This window comes from Trichoplusia ni, chromosome 11 (genome assembly GCF_003590095.1).
Source record: "Trichoplusia ni isolate ovarian cell line Hi5 chromosome 11, tn1, whole genome shotgun sequence".
Taxonomy (NCBI): domain Eukaryota; kingdom Metazoa; phylum Arthropoda; class Insecta; order Lepidoptera; family Noctuidae; genus Trichoplusia; species Trichoplusia ni.
The window spans coordinates 9669983-9697214 of record NC_039488.1 but is presented as its reverse complement, the minus strand read 5'-3'; the positions used below and the strand labels follow the sequence as shown (position 1 = coordinate 9697214).

At 34.7% G+C, this 27232-nt stretch overlaps 1 protein-coding gene across 1 annotated transcript; it reads right to left on the bottom strand.

Annotated features, from left to right (window-relative positions):
- Nucleotides 1–564: 564 nt before the first annotated feature.
- Nucleotides 565–26904, bottom strand: LOC113498692 (beta-glucuronidase). Its single transcript, XM_026878806.1, has 13 exons — nt 26653–26904; nt 14301–14561; nt 12416–12598; nt 7573–7742; nt 6550–6692; nt 5954–6147; nt 5554–5700; nt 4750–4922; nt 4114–4257; nt 3787–3871; nt 3319–3495; nt 2468–2606; nt 565–1681 (listed from the first exon to the last, which is right to left on the bottom strand). The coding sequence occupies exons 2-13, from the start codon at nt 14556–14558 to the stop codon at nt 1500–1502; spliced, it is 1995 nt and encodes a 664-aa protein (XP_026734607.1). The 5' UTR covers nt 14559–14561; nt 26653–26904; the 3' UTR covers nt 565–1499.
- Nucleotides 26905–27232: the final 328 nt, after the last annotated feature.

Below are 27232 nucleotides of genomic sequence, written 5' to 3'. Positions count from 1 at the left end.
GACTAACAAATAGAAATTAAAAATACAGTGTTGGCGGGCTTAAAAGTATTATAGATCATCTCGATTGTATTCTTGGGAATCTTTAACAACATAACATGGCCGTTTGCTATTAGTAATTTCATTTTCCACCTGCGGAAATTTCCGGGGCGTTTTTATTTGACTAGGTACATAGTAATTTTGTTTCTGAATATTTAGCATATATTTTAAAAGAGGAAGGTGGGTTAAGAATAGATGTATTCATCCCATTAGAAGTATATTACTTTTGATGGGATTAATACAAGTAGGTTTTCATTTATATTTTTTTTTATTAAGTACCTATCCTATTTTTTTTGTTTGAAGATAATTTTTTTGTGCGGAATGTTCCAGTCAGATTCGAGCAAGTCCTTACACAATCTATATTCACACCTTGATACAAAGCGGTGAGAATATAGTGCTCTTGCTTGAAACGTTAAAAAAATCGAAATACTCACCAGATCTATAATACCAAAACATTCCAGTCAATATATATCCTCCCTCGAATCCTTCTATTCTAAGAATATAGGCAAGGTAAATAAAAAATATGCATTATTTTTGTACTTTATTCTCATGTTACAATAAATATTTACATGTTTATTCAAAATGTTGAATAGGTATAAATAACACTAATAGTTGTACGTACATTTTCATCATAAAAATACAACAGTTCTTAACAACGTCTTAGATTATACTAGTTCGGGCAGTTTTACGTGTATTTAAAACTTTATTAACGCAGCATGGTGTAGGTTTTATTATCCGAGCAATGTAATGGAGATGAAGAAGAAACCAACCATGAAGGATAGTTTCAAGACTCAGCTTCTTTAAACACGAAAATAATTTTCTTCTCTGCCTTAAACATAAGTTTATTGTACTGTATACAAAATACTTACATAAATATGGTCTCAAGTCGCTTATACAGGAATACTATAAATGGTCTACATTCAGTAGCTATCTTATCTTACATTTGTCATACTTATTAAAATGCGCCAAGTTATTAAGTACTAACGCGTTGCTTAGTATGCTTAGAGAAAAAAAAAATATTGGCAACATTTAACAAAACGGTTCTTGCTCGAATGGCGCAGCATTTGAACTAGAGTATAAAACTAAGTTTCAACGTTTACTAAACTTTTAATTTGTCATTAAACTAAAGGCAGCTGCCACTGTGGTGTGGCATCCATTAAAATTCATCGTTGGTTAATGTACTTACTACTACAACAGGATTAAGTTATACAGTCGGGGTATATCAATGTAACTTAAGACATGCTTTGGTCAATTAACAATCACGTAAATGTCAAATCGCGTGAAATTTAAACGATAGTACGAAACCTTACTTAACCAATGCTTGTACTTAGTAACAATCTTATCGCGACGACAAAAATTAAAACTAAAAGAGTAACTTAAATATAATTTCATTGCACCTATCGTGTAGCTAGACTTAAATAAAGTATTTGGTGATGGTTATGGCTGTGGTCTGTGGGCTGTGGTTAGAGTTCTTCGTGTTTGGCGGGCGTGTGGTCGCTGACGTAGTACCTGGTGTCGGGCAGGTCCGCGCCGTGGTCGGCGGCGGCGAGCGCGTGGTAGCGCGCGCGGAGGTGGTGCGCCGCGGCCTTGGGCTGCCGGCTGCGCGTGAAGATGCCCTTCTTGTTGCCACCCACGCGGGTTATGGCTGGAAGGATAATAATTATTATGAAGGATACATGTAGGTAAGTTTTTTTTTTATTTAAAACTTGTAGGTAGGTTGGTAGATATTCGATTGTCAGGAAACGTAACGTCATGAAAACGTTTTTACGAAATGATATGCGTAGACAAATTGCGAATGCATACTTCTGATTCAAGCGTTATCAGACAAGCATGCGATGATACTGCTTATTCTATCGTAGTTTCATGTCAAACTCGTAGGATCCATCGTCTGAACCATTTAGTATTGCAGACATGCAACTCATTCAATTACGAACTCAAACGCAACATAACATGCATCATTGGGGTAGCAATATCAGTCGTAGACCACCACCTGACCCCGCTAACGTTATATAGAATAGATTCATGTCAGAAACATTCGGTTCATATGAAAGGCTCGTGGCTTACAGCGCAGCCACTTCAAGTGGCGAATGTGAGGCTGGAGGCGGTCTCGGCGACGCTGCGGACCTTTGAGCCTCCCTAAGCAACAATAACCACGCAAACATCAACAAAGTGCTAAATCAATTTTGCTCTTGGCTCTTATCTTTAAGGCCAGATTTAAACGTTACTCCATGATGAACGAGGATCTAATCAGCATTTCATATCTTGGTATTGGGGTAGTGGTTGTCAAGTGTCTTATTTAAAATTTTACAACACCCTGTTGTTATTTCTGAACTGAATTTTCGACCTAAGGTACTACTCTCGTTTTATTTCGCTAGCTACACGGGGCCCCGTTTAATGAAACTTAGCAGTGTTGAATGTGTAGTTGACTTACATTGCGGAGTCTTGAAGTCAGCGAAGTTCCAAATGAACTCTCCAGCGAAGAAGCCGGCCTTCCTCAGGTGGTCGAACGCCTTGAAATGCTCTGAGAGGAGCGCGCACTGGTACTCCTCCGACCAGATAAACTCAGGATACTAGAGAAAACAATATTAGCTTAAAGAGACTGAGAAACCTTTGATCAAATTTTTGAAAGTTCCGATCGTTTTCTCAGTTGAGAAGATCAAAATAATATATACATAATATAAGTTGCTTGTTAAACTTAATGCCCGCACAAAAGTGTAATTAGACTCCGATTCATTGACAAGCATATTGAGTTGTGTGAATATAAAAAAATTATTCGCAAAGTGCTCTGGCAGAAGAATTACGCGAATTTGTTTATAGCATAATTTAAATAATCGTTCAGTTCGCATGCAAGAGACACGGAACCGAGTCGTCTCTCAATTCCATGGATATCGGTATAAGTTTTTATCAACGATCGATATTCTTTCAACGTTTGTGATTACAATTTCAAATACTTATGTCGGAACATCTTAAAAGTGCTGTAAAATATTCACATCATGCAGAATTTAGATGTAAAAGAAGTATCTACCAACGGTGACTGGTATTTTTTTTACCATTAACACCACGACATTTCACTCTAGTTTTATCGTGATTCTTCGTATAAGGCTAGGTTTAAGCAGACCGATGGCTCTATTTAGTAAAACAAGGTCCTATTCGGTGCGAAGCCATTGCAGTTTAACTTAGGTATGTGTGTAGTTAAATAGCAGAATGGAAGCTCGACGTTCAACAGTGGCATATTCTGATGACGAAGATGATGATGATGATATTGTTGGTCGAGCTACTCACTAGATGCAGTCCGGCGATGGTGTCGGCCCCGTACTCGGTCATGATGACGGGCTTGTTGTGCAGGCGGTGCCAGGCGCTGGCCTCCTCCACCACGTTGTGCGTGATCTGCTGCGTCTGGCCCGGGCTCGCGTACCAGCCGTTGTAGCGGTTGAAGCTGATCACGTCCAAGTGACGACCCTATACGAACATAAAGTTTTGAAAAATTGAAAAGATATTATTGGGAATTCCATCAGAAGAATTTTGGGTATAATGAAATCGCAGAAACTGAGGAAATTTTTGCGTCTATTGGAGTGAAATGGACTCCACTACTTTTTTTGTGGATTAGACAAATGCTTGTCCTACGCGCATCGTCACGTCTCGCAGTGGGTGCGTGGTGACCTCAACCACTAGACTATTCGTGCAGTTAAACTTGTACTCTGTACTGGTGAATTACTGGATATTTTACCGATACTATTCAACAATACTTACAGATTTATCGGTATTATGACCTGTTGATATAGCGATAGTTACTGGTCTCGATAGGTCCATAGATTTAACATGTCGTACAACCTCCCTGAGAAAACAAAAAATAAAACGTTCTATATTATCGTCCAAATAAATTGTTTCGGAAAATATATTGAGACTATGAAATAAATGATATTGATTGATGCTAAAATATAATTCTTCTTTGCGGTAGCTAGCCGCAAGAAATATAAGGCTCAGTTTAAAAACAGGTTTCAATATTGACCTATTGCAGAAAGACTACATGTCTAAAACTATATCTTTGTTACCCAAAGGTAAATCTTCCATACATACCCAAAATATTTGTCGGCCAGTTTGTTGGAGGACCTGGGCTCGTTGGAGATGGACCACATGATGACGCTCGGGTGGTTTTTGTCGCGACGGATGAGCTCCGTCAGTGACTGCTTGTGTTTAGCGAGTAACGCATCCGAGAACACGCTGTGAAATTGAAATACATGATATTTTTTTACAAATCAAATACATAGACTTGCAATATACTGAAACATATTTTATGTTAGTCATTTGTGTCTAGAGTGAAGTAAAAATAATATTTCCATTAAAGAGCCTGTAACAGGTGCTTAAATTCCCTTCACAAATGCCTTTAAAATGTAAAACAATCAGTATTACGAAACTTACAGTCTGTTCAAGTAGTTTACCTTCTAGTTACCAAATAATTACATATTGAATACGTATTACTACCACTTGCATTTAGCTCTACATTTCTAAAGTACTAACTTATAGGGCTAACATTATAAGCTACATTTGAATTGCGAATCGTTTTCTTCTTTTTCATAAAGTGTCTAGTGTGATGGTGACGGCACTATGTCACTTACTAAGCAAATGATCGGGCATTAAGGTGCCGTTAACAAAGGTACTGGGTAGGTCATAGTTCAGAAAGTTTTATTCATAAGTTTTTGGATGTTCACTCACTCTGTATCAACACTGGGACACTCGTCGATGATCATGATTCCGTATTCGTCTGCCAGCTGGTAGATCTCTTCGGCGTAGGGGTAGTGCGACGTGCGGAACGCGTTCGCTCCCAACCACTTGATCAGGTTGAAGTTCTTCACCCACAGCACTGGGTCCCAACCCTTGCCTCTCAACTACAAAGTAAAGAAAAATATAAGGAAACTGGATCAGAGTTTGATTCGTAGATCGTACAAGGTGTTCAAACTTCGCCATCCGAGTGAAAATATCGGTGAATTTCTTTTCATTTTCACGCTCTTTATTGGCACAGTCCGGTACCAGTCTTGTGCAGACACGGAGATTTTACACTCTTTACATATTCATAAAACACGTCTTCCTAGGCATTTACTGCGCCATTAAGAAATCTACTAAGATTTAATCGTAATTTACGTCTTTAAAGCTAGAATGCTAGAATGGTCAAGTGGGCAGAATCATTCTAAGAAATTTGTACTTTTTAACCGCTAATTTAGTGCAGCAAAATGAAATTTTACGCTCAAGTAGCTTAGTAAAAAATTATAAAACTGCTAGCTAATGATTAAGCTTACCTTGTACTAACTGTGGGTTAAAACATTCATAGCTTTAAAGAGAATAGAACAGTGCGGCCGGATGTGACAAAAATATTTTTCTATCATAAAAATAATTTTAGAAAACTGCTAGCTTAAAATCAAGCTAGTAGCGTACTACCTAACCGCAAGAAAAAAAAAATCTCAATAGAACCTTAATCAGAATCAAAATCTCAGAAGACGGACGAAGGCAGAGTGGACTTACATCAGAATCCTCGTGCATCCCAAATCCTTTCAAGTAGAGAGGTTTCTCGTTCAGATAGATGGTGGTGTTGGACCACGTGACCGTCCTGATGCCAATCTTCTGGCTGTACGTGTCGATGACGTCGCCGTGAGGATCTATTAACGACACCTGAAAACAAAAGTCCAAGGTCCCAATAAACGTATTGCCGCTAATGTAACGTGTTCTTAAAACATATTTTAGGTATTGAAACAAGAAGGTATCATCTGAAATGATATAGTTTAACTATAACACCAAGTGTTTTAAAAAAGCTGGTAAGATCAGATTTCTTTTTTAAATCTTCATAACGTGGAATCCTTTTATCTCAAAATTTAATGTTAGTAAATCTCCTATCAGGATGTTACTTTTGAAACAATTATATTACCTTAAAAGAGTACAAGTATCCAGGTTCGGGGTGCATGAGGTATGGCCACCAGAAGTGAGCGTTCCCGATTTCCAGTAACCCAGCGCAGTCGTTGTAAGCCGTCACTTGCGTATCATTCTTATCGAACACTTGCACGAAACAACGCACTTGGTCTGCAGCTGTGCCTTTATAGGTCACGTTATACACAATGAAACCTGAAAGTTTCAAGAGAAAATAAATAAGAATCTCAAACATGATGCAAACTGATATATCTACATCAGGTATTCCGATAACACGTTCTATATTGGTAATACCACAATTACTGCGATCGGAATTCACGATTATAGCAATATGACACACTTGCATGCTACTGTTAGTCGATCATGTAGAATTGGAAAACTGTCTGTCTTCGAATTCTTATGTTGCTACTCCTCAAAGTAATCATATTTCATCGCCTGAAGTTTTTATGTTCTGTATTAAGTTATACATTTCGACAAATAATTGCTTCTGGTGCAAGAATGAATGATTTATTTTGCGGAGAACGGAATATGCGGAAGTTTTTCTATTTTATTCTGTCTGACGTATGCATTTGAAAATATTTATCATTTGGACGTTACCCGTTAGTCCCTGGATATCAGTGTTGACGATGACGTCATCAATGTACACAGCGGGCGTGGAGTAGAGGAATACGGAGCGATGGATGCCGGCGTAGTTGTAGAAGTCGAACGTGTACACTTGGTCTTGACGGATTTTGTTTGGGCTGAAAAGAAATAATTTAATTAATAATTTGAAATGAGGTCTCATGAAGGCCTACCGCTTAATCAAGTATCTATAAATGTTATTGTAGTTGTGGAAGCGTGACGACATGGCGAGGAGCGCGCTTCATTTACAAAACTGTAATTATTATTTAATACTTTGTCCAAATCCTTTGTACATTACTTGTATCAAAGCATTTTATGATTTTAGGTATGCTATTCATAAGTTATGGATGACAAATATGCAAGAAGTAAAGAAGTTATTAGTAGGATAAACTATAATCTCGGAATCGGGTTCAAGTGTCAGTATTACGTTAGGTTCTTCCTGGTTCCCAGCCATCTCCTGTTACTAATTGCGTGATAGCAGAAATAGTAAGTATAAAACAGTAACAAAACTAACATTTAGATTTATGTATATACAATGTTGCAAGAAAACTATTTACGTGAGAATTACTAAAAGTTTTGCAAACAACGGATTCTTTTATAATTATTTTAATTTTGGACGTTCAAGTATAAATTTAAAAAATTCCGACGATATTTCGCAAAACAGCTCGGCTTTTATTTTGTTAAAAATGTAGTTGATATTTAAAAATTACACTGCAGCTTATAATTGCACTTAATGTCTTCATTAAAATACGTAGTATTTAATATAGCAGTCAAGTCTAGCGTTCTGTCGAGTTCACGAGCGGTGGTTGCAAATACCTTTCGTACCTTGGAAACAGCATCGTTTTTAAGCTATAGAATGTATCAATCATACTGAAATTAACAAACAACCATGTCAGTTATATTTCTGGAAAAATGAAACCCTGGGCTAAGGAAGATAGGAGGACAGAAGAAAGGCAGTTAAAGATAAATGGCTAGAAAAAAATAGATTCCAACGCTTACCCGATATAGACATCCTTGATGGTTCCCTGAGGGACAGTATCACTGAGTAAAGTGTTGTCAACCACGACGGTGAGCAGGTTGCTAGTGTTGTAGCTCACGAGGTCGGAGACCTCCGCCTCAAAAGGCAGGTGGCCAATCTCGTGGTACATCACTGACTTGCCATTTATGAACTGAAAGTGAAAACGAGATTTGGTTAGATATAGAAGCTAAAGTCGGTGAAATTCTTTTAACCCTATCGGATTAACAAAAAAATAATACAAAAGTAGGGCCCTTTTACTTTGTACAAAAAAAAACGACTCCCGCAGAAAGGACTCGAATCCTCGTAACAAATATTTTAAAGAATGTTGCAATTTCGTTTTGTCATCGAATATCATTGCTAACTGTACCTACATACTTATAAATTGTTGATGATGTAACAGTTTAGTGACATGAACAAATGATTTTCTTATAAAAAACACTTGCTGATACCGTTAGCCATTACCATATTGTTCTTTGCTAAATTACTTTTAACAGTACCTATCTGTGGGAAGAGACGAATGACATTTCATTCTCACAATTATTTAGGTATAATATACATTTACAGTAACGGTACTTAGAATAGAACAGTATGCATGACATAGGCAGTGCCCATTTGTCTTAACTAAGATAAATGAAGACTGAAGTTTGCTTCATAAGTACAATATTGGTGTTGCGATGGTCCATTCGGGCTTTTTGCTATTGAATACATTCCATGCGTTCTTTAATACAACAAAGTTTAGTTTTATTCCTCATGCATTGGTCTAATTCTGATAATATTTGGCTGAGATTAGTCGTAAGCGACACCCCAAATTATACCATAGGCTTTATAATCTCAAAAATATGTACCTATATTATTTCCGTGGGATCAGCTACGAAAATTTTAAGAACTTTGAAAGAATAATCTGCATTCTTAAAAATAAAAAATATTTATTTTCATCATAACGGTACTTCCTTCGTCTCAAAATGGCTTAATCGCTAAAAAAACAAATAGCCTGAAAACCACCGGATACTTTGTTAACATAGCCTGATAAACTAATGCATTTTTAGCGGATATTGCCCAACACCGCGGTATCTTAATAGAATCATGCTGTGAGCGAGTTTTTAGTTAAGTAAATACTAAATGCATTAGTGTTATATAGATAAAAAACTTTTATTTAGGTTCCTAGTTGCACTTAACTAACAATGATAACTCAGTAGAGACCCGATCTTTTTAAAATAGATAATGACAATCCGTGTTAAGTGAAATTTTTAGTAATTTTGTATCTATGTAATCTGTAAGTATCTTAGTAAAGTCGAACCCTCGAAATTAGAGACAAAGATATATTAAAAAGCCTTATTTTTTTTAAATTAAATATGCGGACATAGTCAAAGAGTAACCAGTGATGTGCGGTATAAACATAAAGTAAAGCAGACATGACCGCAGAGCAATGTTGAGTAACCGCAACGTGCTTTTGACTGAGCCAAGTTACATTTTTCGCAAAATATTACAAACGAATGTTGAATGTTTGAGGTTCAACCGAGTACAAAAAACAACTGACAAAATAAAGCATTTAATAAAGGATAAGATACACGGTTTTGCTTAAACAAAAGTTGGGTGCGTTCACCTCACTCGGGTGCCGTAAAATGTACCAACAACGTAAGCTCATATACGGGGCGTAATTTGAGCCTCAAGAGGGGATTATATTAGGATTCTCCTAAATACTCAAGGATTATTTATCATACTCCTGTTTCAAGATAAGGTCAATCATCCTGTAAAATGTTGTCATAAGCATTCTTGAGGATTTTCGTATGTAGGACGAACGCGTGATTTAAAAAAGGTGGATAGCGTCTTGTGTATGTTTGGTTTGTGCTCTACGTTATTCTACATTTGCCAATAAAATGTAAACGTATTTCCATTATACTGAAAGTATAAATCTCAAAATTGAAGTTTACTGCAGTGTGTTTTTGGATCTATAAAGTAGCTGAAAATCGTTGTCTGATACTCATCAATTGCATTAAAGAAGTAGCAAAACTTTTGAGGAGGCACTGAATTAAAAAAATTGACAAGAAAAAATAGAGATATATTTCAGTATAACATCGTGACAAAAAATTGAGAATGTGACTGTTAAAGGTCAAAGACGGAAACTGAAATATCGTTTAACCTTTCATAATATCAAGGTTTGCTTCCATATCAATCAAACGAGGGTGACTGTCAAAAACAAAAGACATTATGTATAAGTTTTTGGGATAATATTACTTAGGATCCATTTTCCAAATATTAACATTACGTAACGAGAATATAAATTGCTAGTGACTGTGTTGCAGCTTAGATATCTATCTACTACTGTTATTCAAGTACTTCATCCTTGTTTATTGCCCTGCCTCCACAAATCACATTGCGTTTCTATTTAGTTTAAATGCAAACGTATCCCGTAGGTGTATCACTGAATGATTTGTATCTCTCTATTCGGTTCTAAACCGAGCAGTAATCACATTGTCCTGCAAATTGCAACTTTAAGTACCACTTCCCAGCACCTCTTACCGAGTCCTTTCGTGGTTGATTTACAAATCATTGTACCGGTAATGAGGTATCGCCTACAAAGTAGTTTTGTGATGCTTGTCATTGTAATTCACTGTATATGTTAAATGTAGGATAAATCATTCGTACGCGATTTATAGCTCGACTAGAATTTCTACTTGGAAGGCATTTCGTTTGCATATTTTGACCTACAGAACATCTGTTTCGAGTGCATTATTGTGTAAGAGTAAATAACAAGTATGTGTATCAAAATAATGAGTGCATTGTTGAAGTTCTATAAATAAATAGGTACAGTATTTTTCAATTGTTTTAACATTGTTTTATTTGATTATCAACAATCAAAATGTGTTATCTATCGAATATAAAGTGCTAACTTTAATACTGGGTAGAGTACACGCGCCTTGTCAGGAAGTTCATTGAGTGATGTCTGTTAAGCGAGGTCAGTGCTTCTTGCCCTCTACTACAATTGCCGTATGAATGATACCCGTCTACAACATTTATTAAGATGTCATAAGGCGCAGACGGTGCTATATTCAAATGTGTTACTAACTCAACGGATATACCTACCGACATCGAGACATTGTTATAAAAAACGTAATTTTTATTTAAAAAAATTACTTAACAATTTATTTCATAATCGGACAGTGAAGTCTGCAATTGTTAAATTGTGTTGACAATTCTTGTAAACGCGCCCTAATACCGACCTCATTGCACCTTATTAACGAAGTCAAACGCAGCGATCAATCGTGTCGTTAATACGTACAAGTTTACTTTACAATTGCATGTATTTGCATGCAAGTATTTAGCGCGAAGTAAATAATTGATAGCTTCTGTGTCTAGTGGATGCGTTCCTTTCGCTGTACCATACGTGTTAATGCTCGGGTCAAACGAGAGTAAACTTGCGAGACTAGTGTGACAGGACAAATTGTTCAATTGTAATCGTACGAGTGGCACCGAGCGATAGACATCTGTGTTGCCACCGGTCGGGGCTGGATGCGCCCTTTCTTGTTACCAAGTCAAGATTTCACTCGTTAGAAACTTGATTGCAAACATTGTACCGCTTGTCTAGAAGTTCATTGTTGTTATAAGTGTCAAAATTGATAACTTCGGCTGTAAACGTTGCTACTCGTAAACAACACAATAGTTAAACAAAGGAAATAAATAGTTATTATAGTGATTGTATGAGCCTGAGATGGTTACTTAAACTTGTGAGAGTAGAATTAAATATTTTATTTACCTACAGAGAAAGTGATGAAACTCACAGATAAACCATAAACTTAGAAACATTTGCAATTGTCTGCATCCTTCATAATATGTAGGTTGGCTCTCACCAAAGATTTTTTTTTGCAATTCCTTTTGTTTTAAAAGGTATGGCGTATTACTTAAGTTTCTCATAAAGATAGCCTCTGGATAACTTGAACAACAGTGGTATGAAAAAGTTTAATCACTGCGTGATGATCAAGAGCAAAACAAAGAGATACATTATGCATTTGAAGGTTCACCACGAGTGAACAAATCTGTGGGAATATAAATCAGACGTGCCGTATATCATTAAATATGCCCTAATTGCCAACCTTCCTTAAGAGGAGGCATCCACGATGTCGGCTTTGGTCTTATACGAAAACTTAGTGCACACCAGTCCAATTAAGGGCTCGGCAGCTATTTAAATTCACCGCTTTATAGACTACGAGATTTTCTCAAGAGAGATGTGTCTCACTGATGATGTAAGGTCGACAGAAACCGTTTATATGTAAATCGTGTGAATCCATTGTGTGTCCTACGTAAGCTGTTGACACAACAACGTTTGCACATGTTTTTATTGAAAAACATGCATTTGTATGTAAAAGCTGCGCCCTTATTTATATGAATTAAATACAGCATGTTGACGATAAAACATTTGAAGTAGTTCTGTGAATGTTTCTAGAAAAATGTGCCGGCGTCAGTCACTGCACCAATTGTCTTGAACAATTCTAAAAATAACAATGGAAAATATGATTGATGATTAAAGTTTTTTAATCAAGTGACTCAATCATTCCGTTTATAGGCTCTTTGATTGTGTTGTATGTAGAAACTAGGGGACATTCACGAAAATCTACCCTGCAAGTGCAAGAAGCGTAGGTTACATTTATAAGCCTTCTTATACGTTTCGTATCGATAGATGTCATGTCCGATGTGACCAGCTAAGAAGAAAGAACCAGGATGTTCTTGAATGAGGCCTGGGTTGAATCATAATGGCCACGACTTTTTGTCTTTCTTCAAACCTGACCTGCTACATCGACTGAAATTTATTTACTCATTAGTCCTTACCACTTCAGCAGCGTAGTGTATGCTGCTAAACCTCAGCCAGACGCGCTGCCCCGTGGCGCCCCACCACGAGGGCACGTGGAACCTTCGGTCGTACCACACCACCCCTACGTGGTCACGCAGGGATATGTCCTCGCCAACGTCGTTGTATGATGAAGGGACTGGCATGGGGATTACAGGACCAGTCTGCAAAGGAATTATCACGAATTTATTGTGATGTATGAAGGAGTTACCGACAGTTTATATTTCTGGTTAAGCCTTTTCTGAATCTAGTTTTCAGAGCTTCTCCGATCATTGGCATGTTTGAATGTATAACACATTTTTTTTTATTTGTAGGTAAGTATAGTTTGCAATATTCTGCAAAAAGTTTTGGGAGTAATCGTTTATTCTTTTTTTCCTTGCCTAATTGGGGCGCCCATTAATCAATGTTTTCATCAGTTCTAACTATAGTTAAATTTAGTTATTTATAAATACTAAAATACTAGTCAATAAAGAGCACCACCTGATAAAATATGAATCAACTGTTGTAATACTTCATTGTTGTTGCATTTCGATTCGTAGCATGGTATTTAATTTAAAGTGTTACATATCCAATATTTTGCCGTATTGCCCCAATTAATCTCTAAAACTACTAAGGATCTTCATGTAGGATACCAAAAGCTTGTTTGAAAGTGTAAAGCCTAAAGAACTCTATCAACAGTATAAATAACTTACTGTGATTTATAGTTCCCGGATTAGAAGCCATTTTTCAAGTGTTATCTCCCATACGTCATGCATCACTAGATTAATGAAAGTGTATGAATCGAGGTATTAATTATTGCAAAAAGATAACATAAAGGAATAATAACAGCTTCATTATTGAGCTCTTGTCTGGCGACCGAATCAGGTTTTTATTGGGTCCACATAATTTCTTTACTATAATTATTATGTTGTGATGTATTTGGTCTTAGTTCTAAAAATAGTATTGGTACCTTTTTAGCGAAGGCTCAAAATACCTGTGCTTTAATTTTCTGCAGATTTTCGAACCAAAATCAAAGCCGACGCATTTAGATATAAGACACTTTCAGACATATGTGTTTTGTAAAACCATTTTTATAATCTGCCCAAATTAAATCAAAAGTAGCAAGGTGAATATGACAAAGATATTGAATAATACCAAATTCACGGCAGGAACGGGTTTGTATTATCGAACAAAGCGAGTTATCTGTGCAAATTATATTTGTGTACCACGCATAGGCGTCAAGGTCGACAGGTTTACAAGAATCTATCCTGATATGCATGTTTATAGTAAAAAAACTAACAAAATCAAAGAGGTAGAAGAGAGACATTTAATTTAATATTTAAATTAGTCAAAATCATCTATATTTTAATTATACTTTTATATTTTTACCATATTACCATACAAACCTAATCTAAATTTTAGAAGAGAACTAAAAAAAAAACGACTTCCTTTGAACGCAAGTTATATCAAAAAAAATGGTGGGTGGAATTAAAGGCTATGATAAATTGTTGGACATCGTCGTCATCGACCATAATTCGAGGAGGGACAGCATTAGTTATAAAGCTCTGTTGGACTTTAGTACCGTGTACTTCATTCATGATAAATAGTAACGAGACTTTAACCCACAACATAGAGTAACAACCTTTAAATTTATTTTATCATAAGTATAACCTAGGTTACGGTATGGTTTCGATTTATTTTGAATAATATTTCATCTTAAAGTATTCGCATCAATGACTGAATAATTTGCATGTGTTGTACACAAGGTAACTTAGCAACAATGCAATAGAGGAAAACGTCACACACAATAAAACGATGATGATACCGGTTTTATTGGATGCTCATGTATTAGCTTCACTGATAAGTTGATGGATAAAAATCTCTTACCTTGTCGAGATCCTGTGCGTACCAGCCGCCTCGATACCCGACCTCGGGGTCAGAAGGCGACTTTCTGAAGTTCCATATCCCATCAAGAGTTCTCAAGTCCCTGGTTTTTGTCGCTTGCGGGTATAAAGGCCCACCGGTGTTTGTCAGTCTTTTCTTTGGCAACTGATTAATTTCGTTTCCCGTGGCTGTGTTTGGAACCACAGCACTCGCTGCACATATCAGTGCCGCGAGTGTATAAAGGAGCTGCTTTTTTAACATTATCTGAAACAATATATAAGTAGTATAGAAATATATTTTTGGGTTTGTACGATACGTCTTCAAAAAGGCGGAGGTTTTGATTTCGTCTTTTATTTTTCATTATGTTTGTGACCTCAGATTTTTGGACTGGATGAACCGAACTTTTTATTTACTTAACTGTCATTTGGTCCCATAAAAAAAATCACCAAGTTTGGCTCAATAGTTTTTAAAAGTCGGTTGTATTATTTTCTTGTTCAAACAATATGTAAAAAAGAATGTGTTTGAGTACAATATGTTGGGTATCTAACATTATTGCATGGTTATTATCGCAAGCAATATCAATCACTCGATAAAAGTGAAACACATCGTTGTAATGCCGGCGTCAACTAAATGTTGCATGTCCAGTTAATATCTAGTCTAGTCACTTGCTGTTATATCGTTTTTCTTTGGTTTTCTCATTTATGGAGTATGTTGATATTCTATGGTTTCGACCTAATACTAAACAAAGATGACAACAGTATTAAAATAACTGTCGTAAGGCGGATACATAAATATTTTTTTAATAACAACAGTGGCGGGTTGTCATCGCATAATTAAGTACTCCAGTTCCGAGTGAATCCGATACATTTAAGCAAAATCATTCATTTAACAAGAAATTATGCTTTCTTGTTTCTAGCTCTGTTAATTGAAAGTATATCGTGTATCGCACGCACATCGATACCTTGACCGCTGTACCATATCGTACCGCATAGGTAATGTATCAGCACTGTGGCCATGTGCTAATGTGATCTCACAGCCTCATAGTGTGGACAAACATTTGGTTGTTGAACTATGTTTGATTTAACACTTAAATATTGCCTTGTTGTTTATGTTTCAATGCTAATTGAAACTGTTTAAAGATAGAATTATTGACTTCAAAGGATGAGGTTTTTAATTTGTCTGTTTTTTTTTATTTTTGTTACGGATTGGAGGACCCAATTTGTTGATACTGTTTTTAATTAACGTGAAAGAGCTGTCATTTGTGCCCATAAAAATCATCAATTTTGGCCTAGTATTTTTTTATTTTAAGTCGGTTGCATGTTTTTGTTGTTGATACCGGTTATAGACTCGGTCGTATAAATGATAATTTGTTTAAAGAAGAATTGATAAATTATCTCGGGTAGATGAGACTATTTAAAATATTTCCATAAGGCCAAACCAACAAAATTCATAAGCCTTCTACTTTAAAAAAATCGTTTAAATATTTTGTCGGTTGAGTAATTTCCGAGAAAAACGAACTGCAATAATGAGTTATAAATCACAGATATCTCCAGGATACGTATTAGCTTACTTCAAATATTGCGTAAATAGTGCGTTGACGTTACAATAAATATGTAAGTACGTTAAAACAGGCATAATGCCTATGTTAATGGCTCGCATTCACACGTTAGTTACAAAACCAGTGGCTTTCTAGCGCAGGCTCAAACAATACGCACTGAATAGTTGATCAGAATTCCATGCACCACCATGCAGACAGGGCTGACGGGGACGGATGCATGCATTACATGCTTCACAGATAAGCGGCGGTGTTGAAAGAGGACTGGCACTAGCACGGAATAGGTGACTAGTGTTGTATGTTAATGGATATTTTGTAAAGGATGATATGGTTAAAACTTCTACGTTCATCTACGATGGTAAAGCCTGAAAAAAATTAAGAGAACCAAAAAAAAATTGCGAGTTTTTTATGGGAAAACAAGGTGGATGCTCCCGTGATGTTATGTAATCCTTATGTAGAAAATAAAATTATAAGGTCGATTTAATTAGCATAAACTTGTAGTGCGGTTACGTAACTCAAAAAAAATTGCTATTGTTTTACGTAGGTTTATCTGTAGATCGTGTGGACCGTATTGATTTATTAAGATCGACAAATTTTTTGCTATCTGAAATAGTATATAAATAAAAAAAACTTAATTTGACATTTCCAAAGGCCTTCTGCGAAGTCCAGAAACGGGCTATGTTTATGTTAGAACTAAGCCAGGAGAATGGGAGTTATGAAGAAATTGGATCTACATATTTTCGTTTATTGAAGATAAGCAAGTAAGTATGTAACAGTAAGATGTTTTGGACAACCCTGGTGAAATCGTCATAATGTAGTCATCTTGGAATGTTAGATTAACATGCGACAAAAATATTTAAAGCAGCCGAGTACGAGTCCAGTTCTAAGGATTCCTGGCTAGCTTATCTGCTCAGAGATTTCCAGGTATTACGCAATGTCGTTTTGTTCCAAATACTATTTGACCTTGCAAGCTCGCTTATATTGGTTACAGGATGTAGAATTATAAATCCTTATGTTCCTTATTTAATTATGATTAACTTGTATTATGAGCGCATAAATTAATTAAATAATGTTTATGTCTTAATAAGTGCGGGTTTTTACTCAAAGTTTACAAGAATTATTTTTGTTATGACGCTGTACCTAGCGATTAACCATGCCCAACGTTTTAACGAATACATTAAATAATTAGATCCATATTTGTTCTATCGATATATCTATAATACATCATTTGTTCCGTTTTAGTTTTTATAAAAAATGACTTCTTCTGTAAGAGTTAGCCGGCGATGTACTTTTAAATTACGCACTTTAAATAAACATAATGTATATAGGCAATTAGTTCCACATTAACTCTAATTACTCATCTACATTTTACTTTTAAAATTCATTAGTTTAAGTGAAAAAATACAATACAAACAAGTACACCTAGCGATGTATTGTAAAATAAATTATTATTGTGATAATGTTAATGATCAAAATTGTCCCTCCGTTTTTAATTTTAATTATATCATCACATGTTAGGTGTAGGCAATTTATTAACATTGCCAAGAGAATATTGATAACCACAAAGTACAATTTTTTGTTCTTGCAAACTCACTGCAGTTTTCCTACCAGACATATTTTTATCTATACTATGCACTTACAATACAAGTTTAATTTAAATTGTTAAATAGCACAGATAAATCCATATCCGCAGTACAAATGATAACTGTTCATCGTAACTCGTGATGTTTCTTTGCGAAATTAAAAATATTCAATACTACTTTCAAATTATTTCGTATACGAGTACGTCCTTATTTTATATCTATTAACACATTTTTAAAAGAATCTCATTAACAGTAGAAACTACCTACACTAAAAAAGAAGATTTTGTTTAAATTGGTGTACTTCGATATATCTACGAGTAAATTACAAATATTAAATAAAAAATATAAATCAAATCAAATTTGAATTGTAATCGGGACAAATCTGTCTCATTATAAGCGAAATAAATTCATTTACTTAGAAATACATCGCTAGGTGTACTTGTTTGTATTGTATTTTTTCACTTAAACTAATGAATTTTATAAGTAAGAAGTAGATGAGTAATTAGAGTTAATGTGGAACTAATTGCCTATATATCTACATTTTGTTTATTTAAAGTGCGTAATTTAAAAGTACAGCGCCGGCTAACTCTTACAGAAGAAGTCATTTTTTTATAAAAACTAAAACGGAACAAATTATGTATTATAGATATATCGATTGAACAAATATGGATCTAATTATTTAATGTGTTCGTTAAAACGCTGGGCATGGCAATCGTTAGGTACATATTTTTGTTTTGTATGACACACAAATCCAAGTGTTTTTGTTCCGCTTACTGACTAACACTGATTTCGATCTACCTCTAATTACTCTTTATCTTAAAAGTGTAAACTAATTATGATTGTGTTAACAGGACAAAAATAATGCGTTTGTTATCTGGAATCAATGACACCATAGTTAATTAAACCAAACTGATAAAGAGGAAATTATTATAAAATAAGTTTGTTTTTTTTTGACCGCGATTCCAATTGCGTAAATCTGATATAACTTAAGTACATTATTCGTATTATAAAAAAACTGATGGTCCTCACACAAATAGGCTAAATAAAGCCAAATTTGCAATACATTATTCACTCATCAAATTTATGGCCGTAGCAACTGTAACTTAACCTTGATGTTTATTTTACTTCTTTTTAATTTTGAGACGCCACTGACAGATGTTGAAGAAAAACATCGTAAAGAAACCAGGATTCTGGTCTTGGATAGTGCAAACCTATATCAGGAGATCCATAAACGTAATACTTCTTTTATTACTATTAAATCAGTTACAATCTTCAAAACTTAATAACTTTAATTACATTTTTATGAAATAAACTACTTCAAGGGGTGTCTTTATTACACTCCTAACATACAGGTGCGATCTACACTGTATGCGACATGTTCAAAGGCACTATATTAAAGCACTTTACATGCATATTGCCTTAGAGCAAACATCGTGTTGTTTTCGGTCCTGCACGCCAACCATATTTTATATGCCACGATATTTGTTCAGGTCTCAGTATTTGTGCCAGCTCTTGCCGAATGATGAATGAAAAATTAATTTTAATTATTAAGAATAATGTACATCCGTTTCTTATTGTTTACTTTTTAGTAGTTTTCAAGTTTCTCATAATTTAAACTGAAAAACTCATTGGGTAAGTTTGAATTCAGTAAGGATGACGCGTGCGAGTGTATGCTGTACTAATTAGTTATATTATCATTTTTTTTTACTGAAAATAAGTTGAAATTTTCCTCACCTGAGGTACCTATCGTTCGACAAATTAAATAACAAAAGCTGTTACAGGCAGACTTTTGCTTATTTGTTCCGCACTTGACCGGTTTTTACGCGATGACTTATCTTGCTAGCTTAGAATTAATAACAAAAACAAATTAGATATATTGTATATAATAAGTATATTTGCTTATGCAACAATAATTTACATATTTATGGTTTATAACTACAAATTAAACAACAATATCTGTCACGATCAACCACAAATTATAGTTCATGAAACGGATGTGATCAACGCATTGTTTTTGACACGGTAGCATATAGTTTAATGTACACATACCAATTAAATTGAGAAAAACACACGGTCACAAAACAAGAGCATTAATGAGACTACACAAAAACGTGTAAATCAAACAATCAGGATATGCTTTTGTTATGTAGATTTTAATTTTATGGGTTTTGCACTTTGTACTTCAAATATTTGTTTATGTTTTGCCTAATTATATTATGAATTACCATTAAAAATTACCTTAATATGTCTTGTTGTGAGATACAAAGGTTGATATTAATTAATAAATTATTTGATCATAGTGTCTACGGCATGGCATCAAATCATATCAAAGCACTAAAAAGCGTCACATTTCGTGGTGCTGTGACATAATTATATGCGTGCACCTATTGACAAAACATGCAAAGTTAACATAATACATGCAACAACAAAGTTTACTTTGCTCCTAAGAAGATTGCATAAAATATATATTATTATAACCTCATGAAACATGGATAATTAATAGATTTCAAATAAAATATCCGCCTAAATAAATTACTTACACGATTTTTAAATTAATGAAGTGGAAGGATAAATATCACGTTTTGTAAATGAGTTGAACGACCCGGGTTTTAATAAAAATCGTTAAAGACGAAATGATTTTAAATGTTTGCTAGAAAACACACAGGTGATTGACCGTAAAATTTCTAAGTTTACAAAGTGGTTTTATTCGTCCTACGCCAAGGTTATATGTAAATTAGGTATATGCGAATTTAACGCGCTCGTTAATTTTTTTCACTGTTAAAAATGATGCATGATTTGTTAAGTAAGATACGTATTAAACAGTTTGCATTTTATATTACACTAATTAATTAATTTTCAACGACACCGATTCTATTTAACAGTTATTTCTATAGTTATTACGCATTTTCATAGTATTTTTTCATTGCAATTATTACAATAACTAAAATTATCGTTGCTGATTAAATTGTGCATACATCCTTCAATGTTGAATGGACTTATTGTGCCTCAGGAACATATTATCTTTGATCTTTGTGTACACTCGACAGCAAAGCTACAGTGTTCTAATATTGTTTGTGATACAAATAAATGCAACTAGCTCTAATTGAACGTAACTAATTTTAATTACGTATAATTTACAGGTTCAATTAATAATTTAAAGGTTAGTTTAAGCGCTCGATACAATAACAATTTTGGTGAGCCGGTCATTCATATAAAAATCATGAATGAATTGAAGCGATTTATAAAGAATTACATTCATGTCAAAGTCACTTCATCGTCCCTATTCATTCAAAAGAACATGTATGTACATCCGCCGACCTTGTGGGGTATTGACTGTCAACATAATTTATTAAAACATGCACTTTGAAAAAAAGGTAACCCGCATTTAGGAATTAAATCCTTGTGTCAGGGGCGATTTTCACAAACATTCAATACACATGCACAAAGACAGCCAGACTCAGGACAAGCATTCGTGGATAACACAAGTGCTGTGGTGACCTCAACCACTATTCGTGGAGTCACTTTTGTTCAGAGATGTACAAGGTCTGCCATAATTGAGAAGAGCTATCAGATCTGTCGGTTCACCGACACAGCGCTTCGCCTTAGTGAGAACTGAGAACTGATGGCTTACCCCCGCCTCTTATATTAATGTTATTGCATGTGTCGAAGCGAGACACCATACTACATGATTATAGCGCGCTCTCTTTCCTGCGACTGCACTAATATTACTCTAGATAGATGGTAGGCCCCCCGATCACTCGGTCTGCCGACATTGCCTCGCGTCTGTGAAAATCAAAGCGACTCTCTTATCGTTATGCACGCGTTTTAAGATACTATCCGCAAGTTGGTGGGGTACTAGCAATAATGCACGTGAGAACTCACAATGTGTTCTATAAGATTACGCTTACACTTATGCTAGGTTATTGTAATACTGATTGACTGCTAAAGAAAATGTGTCTAAATCTGGACTTCAAGATCGTCTAATACAGTTACTGCTTTCGGCTATACACAGGGCTAAAAAGGTCATTGAAGCGCTTTTATTTTCGGATTGAGAACTTTCCTTACTCTCAGATGTTCAAATAAGCAGAGCTCTATAGTATATTACGATTACATTTTGATCCAAGTTATTAGTCATGTTGTCTGCATTTCCGCAACTTTAGGTAAACATAATTAAAGGGAATGTAAACATTGCATAGGAGTGGAGCGGCCGTGACCGACGTAATCGCTTCTGTCTCGCTGTAAACAGATCAATGCTCCGCTTTACGGCTATTTGGATACGGGCTTGCCACACCTCAGCCGTCAGACTAAATCTTTTTTTCTAAAATTTTAGTGAAAAGAAAAAGCTTCACCGATGACAGTTCAAGACAACACATCCCGCATTACAAAGCAGTAGAAAAACATACGAAAATAATAAAAGCAGTGTTACATGCGTCGCTTACGTCGCCAACAATGCGAGAGGCAAACATAATTAGTCTTAGTCCTTTGTTCGGCTGTTTCCAAAGTAAGTACGATGGTGAGTCGCAGTCGGCTACAGTAGTACACAACCATTGACCCGGTTCAGTGAAATGTCTCATTAAAGCAATGAGCTTAATTACTTGCCTAATGCTATCCGTCTATCCGAGTTCCTTAGAAGGTAATGTGCAATTTATATCCTGTGTTTGAGGACACTAGGCAAACTGTATGGTTTTTATTTCGAACTAGTTTGATTGAATTTCCCTTAGATACTAACTATAGGTTTTAAAGTAATTTCGGAAAATACAGCGCAAAATAACTTTCGATGTAGATGATGCTACATCGTATATAAGTTGCGAAACGATCAATCTATCAAAAGTTATCGCAATAACAGTTTAGTAACGATCAATTTTGTTAAAATACCTAAGGTTAGGCAACGTACAACTTTACATATGCTCGTAACATACGTAACCCGCGATAAAATCGTCGACAAAAAGAAATATGCATGGGAGACAGGGCAGAGAGAGAATACTAAACCTTGGCTGGGAAAGTGGATCGTAAAAGTCAAGGTATGGGGGAAAACATTTAGATTTCTATCAGTTGAACGTACTGAGCTATCATAGCACTCGCAGTTCGCTTGCTGACTCTATAATCACAACTATTTCGGAAGGATCCAAGATACAGCAATCAGTTTTGTCCTGTTTAATTGCAAATAGATATAACTTACAGTTACTATTATGGAAGTATTTACGTTTGTTTAACTTTATCCATTTTAACAAACCCAGTATGATTTATTATTTGTCTTTCAAAACACGTAAAAAAACTTTAAATGAGGCTGTGTTTGATAAAGTTATTGACCATTTAGCCAATGTTATTAGTGTCCATAACGACATGTAACTGTAAATGCAATTTGTAAACCTATAAACCTGAACACACATAAAAGTATATCTAATTTAAATATTTGTAATAATATAAGGTATATTAGGTAGCATAAAGTATGTACTTCGTGCGAAATTGTGTTTGTCACGGATGCTCACGTGCGTCTGTTATTCAAGCCACGACCTTTCATGGAATAAGGGAAATAGTAAACAATGACCCAGTTGGTCAGAAAACTAAACAAAACTAGGTTTTGTAGACTGAAACGACTAATTAACCTTAGGGGGAGCCTACCACCACCTTTTAAAGGAGTATTGTTGCTTTTGTGAAAGTGAAATGCCGCTCTACACCGTGTAGAGCTCTGTCTCGCTCCCACAACTTCAAAAGTATTGCTGAAAGACGTGATTACGCCCTCCAGTTACAGCTTTATCGTGTTGTATTTTGCGTTTTACGATCTCAGAAACTCGACATGTATAACAAACGGTTTCATCGTATGAATGCAAGCATTTACTCATACATTTTAAAAAGATATTTATTCAAAAAAATATAATAATACTTGTGACATTTATAAATGCGGCTAATTAAATACATTACGGTGACGAAGTATTTCTCATTATAATTATGTGTCGTTAGTTGCATTCTATTGTTTCTGTCCATATTCTTCTTTGATGATTAAGCGTAAATACTTGTCAATTACAACGAATGTTAAAAGAGACATTTCGTTTATGATGCATACAATTTTTTTAAAGGAACGATTATTCATTCACAAAACCACGCTGATGCATTACGTTCGATAGGAAGCCCAACGAATTGTAGTAAAGTCTGTAAAGGCAATCTTTAAGTCAACTAAATACCAAAGAGTTTGTGTCGTTGACCGACCACATCTGAAATGGCTGAATGTAAACAAACTCCTGCATACGTCATAAAGTTTATCTCGTTGTACACCATCTGCGGCGGTTAACAACACAAACATTTTACTTTTATTTGAGAGATCCACGTTCATGGCTTCATTCAATACTGCTAATGCTGTTGTTTCTACAAAATAATACCATTAACATTTTTCACATCACGCAATGTCTTTTGTTCTAACATACGTGACCTGTTTTTATTTGTGTATATCGTAAACAGTGAAAGTTAGTAAAAATTAAATTGAATCGTTGAGTCAATCAAATGATTTTATTGTCGTTTCTCTGTGCATGCTCTCTCGTGGGAGATGACATGACATAGAAAACATAATTGTTTGTTATTTAATTTACAAGAATACGTGTAATGTTTGTTAAGAACCGAGACTGTAATCTTCTTACTTTTTTTAGCTTTTACATGGGCACGTTTGATTGCCTTTTGTTATGAACAAAATAAGAAAAAACATTGGTGTAACATCATAGAAGTGTGAAAAAGTCCAAGCTATTCTGCGTTGGAAACAATACCGGACTTACAATATCGTACTGCAATCCAAAGACGATGGAATTAGTACAGGTAATATTAATTGATCCTTCCTTGATTTTAGATTATTCCATTCAGGTATCTCCAGTAGGTATTTACTAAGAAAACTTTAAAAAGTTTTATTGTTGGTTACAACGAGCGGCGTACGCATACGAATCTGTTCATTACTTTGACCACATTGTATGAAATACTGGATTTATTTCCATGTAAATTGTGGTTTCCAGTCGCAATTCTATCATGGAATCTGTGATAAACAGTGAATGGTCGAGGTGTTACAAAATATGATCTCTACAAGTTATTATCTTCTAGTAAATTACAAGTAGAGCGTGGGTAAGCAAGACGTGGCATTTGTGAACGAATCACGAGTTTTTGTTCGGTTACATTGTAATAATTCGTTTCTTGTACTCCATTATATTATGTAACGAAGTGGTGCGATTGTTTGTTTATCTACAAATATAATTGGGAAAACCTAGTAAACGAGAGTTTTTTCAAGTAAGTAACCAGTATGGATTCTAAGATTGTATCTGCTGAATTAATTTTTAAGTAATTGGTGTCTGTACCGCATTTAAAAATTGCCGGGACTTTAAAAGAGACTGCGCTCTTTGAGTTTGTTACGAGATTTGTTTTCAGGGTAGTCAGATAGCAAATGTGGACTCCAGCGTTATAAAAAAAAAACATTTAAAAGTGATCATATGTCCTACTTACGGAATATATAATTTTATAATATTTAATTTCATGGTAGACACCTTACCAAGCTCTAGGGCTGATCGGATCGAACGTTTTGAACTAAAAAGTAATTTCATTTCGCAAAAATAAATTTAACAAGAGGCTTATGTTCTTTAGCATTGTCTAAGCATTCTAGCTCTGTTATTTTTTGTAATATTCATTTAATAAGGTCATCACACTACACCTTACAACTTGATGGCAAGTCAAAGGATACCTTAGTGTGTTGATTCATCATAACTTTATCATTATAAGTTCGATGGAACTTAAATTATACATCCAGACAGCCTAGTAGATTACAATGAATTCGTGACCTAGTTCTATGCAAAGCATTATAATATTTTACTGTAACTTTTGCGTGTTAAAATGGTATATACTTAAATCTATAGATACTTGTTAGAAAATATTTCCTCAATTCGTAAACAAATTAGAATATCAAAAATATATAAATAATATTCGAGAAGTACGGGATTGAAGTTGCCGCCCAAAGCTAGTCTAATCTATATCTATACTAATATATAAAGCTGAAGAGTTTGTTTGTTTGTTTTAACGCGCTAATCTCAGGAACTACTGGTCCAAATTGAAAAAGTCTTTTTGTGTTGAATAGCCCATTAATCGAGGAAGGCTTTAGGCTATAAACCATCCCGCTGCGAGTAATAGGAGCTAAGATACAATGGAAAATGTGAAAAAAAACCGGGCAGGTATACCTAAATCATAACTTATATCTTCTACCCACGGGGACGAAGTCGCGGGCAACAGCTAGTTACAATATAAAAATATTCCGTACGCTATCATTCGATTGAGTAAAATGTGCTCTTGTTTCTTAATAATCAATTTACAGAAACACAATCATTACGATATTGAGGGTCAAGAGTTGTTTGTCCCTATCATACAATATTTATCATAAACAAAGTTATTGGTTAGTTAAATGTTGTTGCAAAGATACATTTAATTTTCCACTGTTGTGGCGGCAGCTTTAAAATCTAAGAAACGAGGTTATTTTTTATTATGTATTTATTGTTTACTGATAAGTTCTAATAAGATTGAACAACATCGAATTTACTTGATATTTTTTTTCTACCAGTTCACTGCGTCTGGCTGAAAAGCTAGTTTAAAAGTATCCATTTACCAATTACTTATTCACCCAATAATTATTATTTATTTACATTTATTTATAATTATTTCTGTGTCTGTTAACTAAAAGACGTTAAATGTAACGACGCTAATTTTAAGACAGCATGAGTCGAATTTGATAGCTAAGTACTTTGGGTACCTACTATAAATAGTATAATTAGTTAATATTAATTAGGAAATAAATGTAATCAACAATAAACTGCAATTTCATGGTATTATATTTAGTTGATTCGATTATGTAGTAAGTACCTATGTTTTTAAATATCCAGAAGAAAAATAACAAATCTCAACAATTATTTTACATACAAAATTGAGTCTTACTTAATAATATTTATTATTAAAACAATTAGTTTAATGTACGTCATATGGCCAAATTAAAGTCATTAAGAAGTGTTATGTTGCGTTCTTGTTGCGATATACCTAAATGAATAATATTAAAAAAATGCTTTATAAAGTTTTACACAAGTATCTAACGTGTACTGTAGGAATACCTGTTTAAACTGTTACACGGTTTTTAATAGCAAAAAAATAGAAAAAAATTACAATAAAAATTGATCAGTGTTTGATAAAGTATTAATAGATTACTTACATTGGTGCATAAAACTTTCTTCGAGCGTTTAAATATCGAAAAAGAAGCGCGGAATCACCCGCGGAAATAACTCAATTATTTAATTACAAGGAAACTTATTTTATTCTTGCAATAAATAAAAATAAAACACAAAAAATATTCTACGACATAAACCATAAACAAATGTCTGTCAATAATTCGCGATGTTTTTCGAATTCAAAATTCGAATACAAGCGCGTTCTCCGCCTGACGCGTGTCGACGGACTGGCTGGATGTTAAAATTCGTTGTCACATATTATCGGAACGCACCAGTATTAGCCAACCAAATCGAGATAGACACAATTAATTTCTAGTAGCGTTTTCACGTTGGTACAACTTCAAGCGGTCGGTTATTGGCTATTTCACTTTCTAGCCTAGCCGTAACTGCTATGTTCAAGTTAAGCGATAAAAACTAAGTGGCGCACTGATTATGTCAGTAAATCATAATAAAGATAAAATAAGATTACAGATCTTCATTATTTAATAAATATTATAAGTTATTGAACTTTTCTTCTTAACTCAGGAATAAGTTTCAATCGATTTCTTTTCTGACAAAAGTGTA